General features: G+C 44.7%; 1 protein-coding gene across 1 annotated transcript; it reads right to left on the reverse strand.

Moving 5' to 3' along the window:
- Positions 1-1,038: 1,038 nt before the first annotated feature.
- LOC116244955 (translation machinery-associated protein 20) lies at positions 1,039-1,404 on the reverse strand (the record flags this gene model as incomplete). The annotated part of the gene is made up of 1 exon (XM_031616739.1): positions 1,039-1,404. A coding segment is annotated over exon 1 (366 nt), but the record flags the coding sequence as incomplete, so codon positions are not given.
- Between the last annotated feature and the right edge of the window lie 1,486 nt (positions 1,405-2,890).

Genomic DNA, 2,890 nt, shown 5'->3' on the forward strand with positions numbered 1-2,890 from the left:
CCCAACCCCAACCCCAACCCCAACCCCAACCCCAACCCCAACCCCAACCCCAACCCCAACCCCAACCCCAACCCCAACCCCAACCCCAACCCAACTAAGATTATCAACAGTCATCAAGTACAGACAGAGAGAGGGTAGGAATCATTTATGACTGGTTTATTTGATCATTATTCGAGAAAAAAATCACCTTATCAAAGGATCATTTGAAGCCATGTGCCAAAATAAATACCGTTTCAATCCTTTTTTACACCATTGACAACATCAACTGGCTACTTTCTTTGATCTAGGCATTAATCAATCCTTACATTCTATTGGTTATGTGCCTATTTTCGTTTATTAATCAGTCAAGCTTTATAAGTTTATAATAAAATAGCAATGCAAAGACCCAAGAGAGAAATTACTCACCGCGAGCAACCTCTCCGAAATCCTCAAATGAGCGTCAAAATACCAGCCAAAAAGCCAATAAACATCCCGCGTAATGCTCTCGCCGGGCAACAGTCAGCCCATCGTCCAACACGTTGCCCCGACCCTTGATATCAAGCTAGCACTGCTAAACCGCCCTATCGGATGAGATGATCCGCAACTCGGCCATGTACCGCATGCTGTAGGAGGAAATGAAGGCAATGATCAGCCGTCACCAGATATAGCAACTGCGGTTGCGAGATCTCAAGGAGGCAAAGGAGCAGCAATTAGCCCGTATCAAAAAGGAGGAATTTTCGACAAAAATGCAGATATGGTAGCTCAAGAACGAAGTGATGGAGCTGAAGGATAGCATCCGCGAATAGCGCGAATAGGAGGCGAAACTGGAGGAACAGTTGGGAGAGGCCAGCGAGGACGGCTCTCCCGAAACCAACATCAACTGATTTTAATTAATGCTTAGTATTGTGTCACGCACTTCCGATCATTGCTTGTACAACAAGTTCCAGAAGGAGTCTCCCACGTAGTGGATGACTTAGACGGCGATTCCCTCTTGATCTCTTTGATCTTTTTGGAAGACATACGGGCGATTCCTACAGCCTACATAGTCTAGATTGATACCAAGCAGTGCTCGTGACCGTGCACATAGACTGAAACAACTGCTCCCTCTTCGACGTCGTCCATGCTGGCTTGCTCGTTGATGAGGCCTGGACACATCAGATTGGCGCCTTTCAGCAGGAATCTCAGAGCGCCCTCGTCAGCTGTGAATCTGGGATACATGTCAGGGTATGAGTGAAGCGTGCGAAGAGCAGGTACGCAATAATCCTCAACCCAGATGAAATGTGCTTCCTTATCGACGACAACATGTTCAGCCTTGCGTTCTTCTCCAGCTTTCATCTTGTATGCGACCACTCGTGCCTTCTTGGCGAAGAGGAGCTCGATTTGTCCTTCGGGGAACTTCGACCACTTCAGCAGGCTAGCCCGCATCTACTTGATGGCTGACTTGCTGGCCACTGATTCGTGCCCTGTACGCTCTACCTTCTTCAGCATCACCACAAGTTATAAAGATTATTATTTATTTAAATCGCAGAAAATGACCGAACGATATGTCCAACTCACCGAGGACCTCCAGTACGCCAAAAGAGAAACCGCCACGTGGAGCAGCGACACACGCAAGCCGAAAGTACAATTTGGGATAAGTAGCCGAGATGCAAGGACTTAGAGAAGAGATAAAATAATTGAAACGAGCCATTGAAGGACTGCAAGAGACAAACCACAAGTTAACTATGGCGAATAAGCAATTGAATGAAGACAAATAGTCGATAGCAAGTGGCTACAGTACCTAGATATCCATCATTAAGGAGTAGATTGCTGCTAAGCATAAAGAAATCGCATAACTAAGGGGTAAAAATGAAACAAAATAGATGTGACCTCACCCGCTAAGCTCGACCAGCAAATCGCTATTCGGCAGCTTAAGTACGATCTCAACGAAGAGTACAGCCAGAGAGCCATTGCTAAAGATAAAAAACTATAAGAAGTTTCCGCCTTACTCGAAAGGGCAAATTATGAGAAGGAAATTGAACGAGAGAAGGCCAAACTGAAGATATAGGCTTTAGAGGATAGCTTGCGTGAGCTGCAGCAGCGGCATGAGGTTTTTTCTCATTGATATAGACTTAAATTCAGGAATACTCCACCAAGCTTTACCAGCAAACACAGCATATCCGTCCTTCGACAGCAACGACTACCTGCGCAGGATAAAGCGATAGAATGAGGAACTCCGCAGGAAGATGGAACTGAACAACTCAGAACTAAGCGCAGTGCTCGAGGAAAAAAATCAAGTCACCAAGGATTACAATAATGGATGAACGAATACAAGAAAACCATCAGTGAGCATCAAACTGAAATGCAGATCTACAAAGTGGAAGTGCAAAGACTTAATGATTTGCTTGAACAGCAGTCCAACAAGAAAGACGAAATGGCTCTAAGGGACCGATAAAGAGAAATCAAAAGGCTAAAGAGTGAGCTGGAGGAAACCAGAGATGAGATCATATTCAAAGACAAAAAGATAGCTGACTTATAGCTGGAAAGAGTGAGACTGCTGAATGAAATAAAAATAGGAAGAGCTGAAAGGGAAAAGGCAGGCAGCATAATCGAAGAAGAGTTGAGAGGGTAACGCTAGAGGCTTATCAGAGAATTAAACGAAACAAAGACTTCATTGGACAGGATGAGGAGCCAAAATTTAGAGCTGCAGGACAAGGTGCATGACATCACTCGCCTTAATACCGAAAACGTCCGAAGATGGGAAACAGTCAAAGGGGAAGAGTAGGCGAGAAACAGCTGAAGAGACAGCGTTCAGAAGAAGTTATTCCCACAGTTGACAAGTCTGTCGAAAACATTACAATTTCAAAGGAAAAGTAGAAAGAGGATAACAGGAAAGGCCATGATGAAGTCTTGAATGCTGTTAGTATTGAGA

Source organism: Nymphaea colorata, unplaced genomic scaffold, assembly GCF_008831285.2.
Source record: "Nymphaea colorata isolate Beijing-Zhang1983 unplaced genomic scaffold, ASM883128v2 scaffold0417, whole genome shotgun sequence".
In the NCBI taxonomy this organism is placed as follows: Eukaryota; Viridiplantae; Streptophyta; class Magnoliopsida; order Nymphaeales; family Nymphaeaceae; genus Nymphaea; species Nymphaea colorata.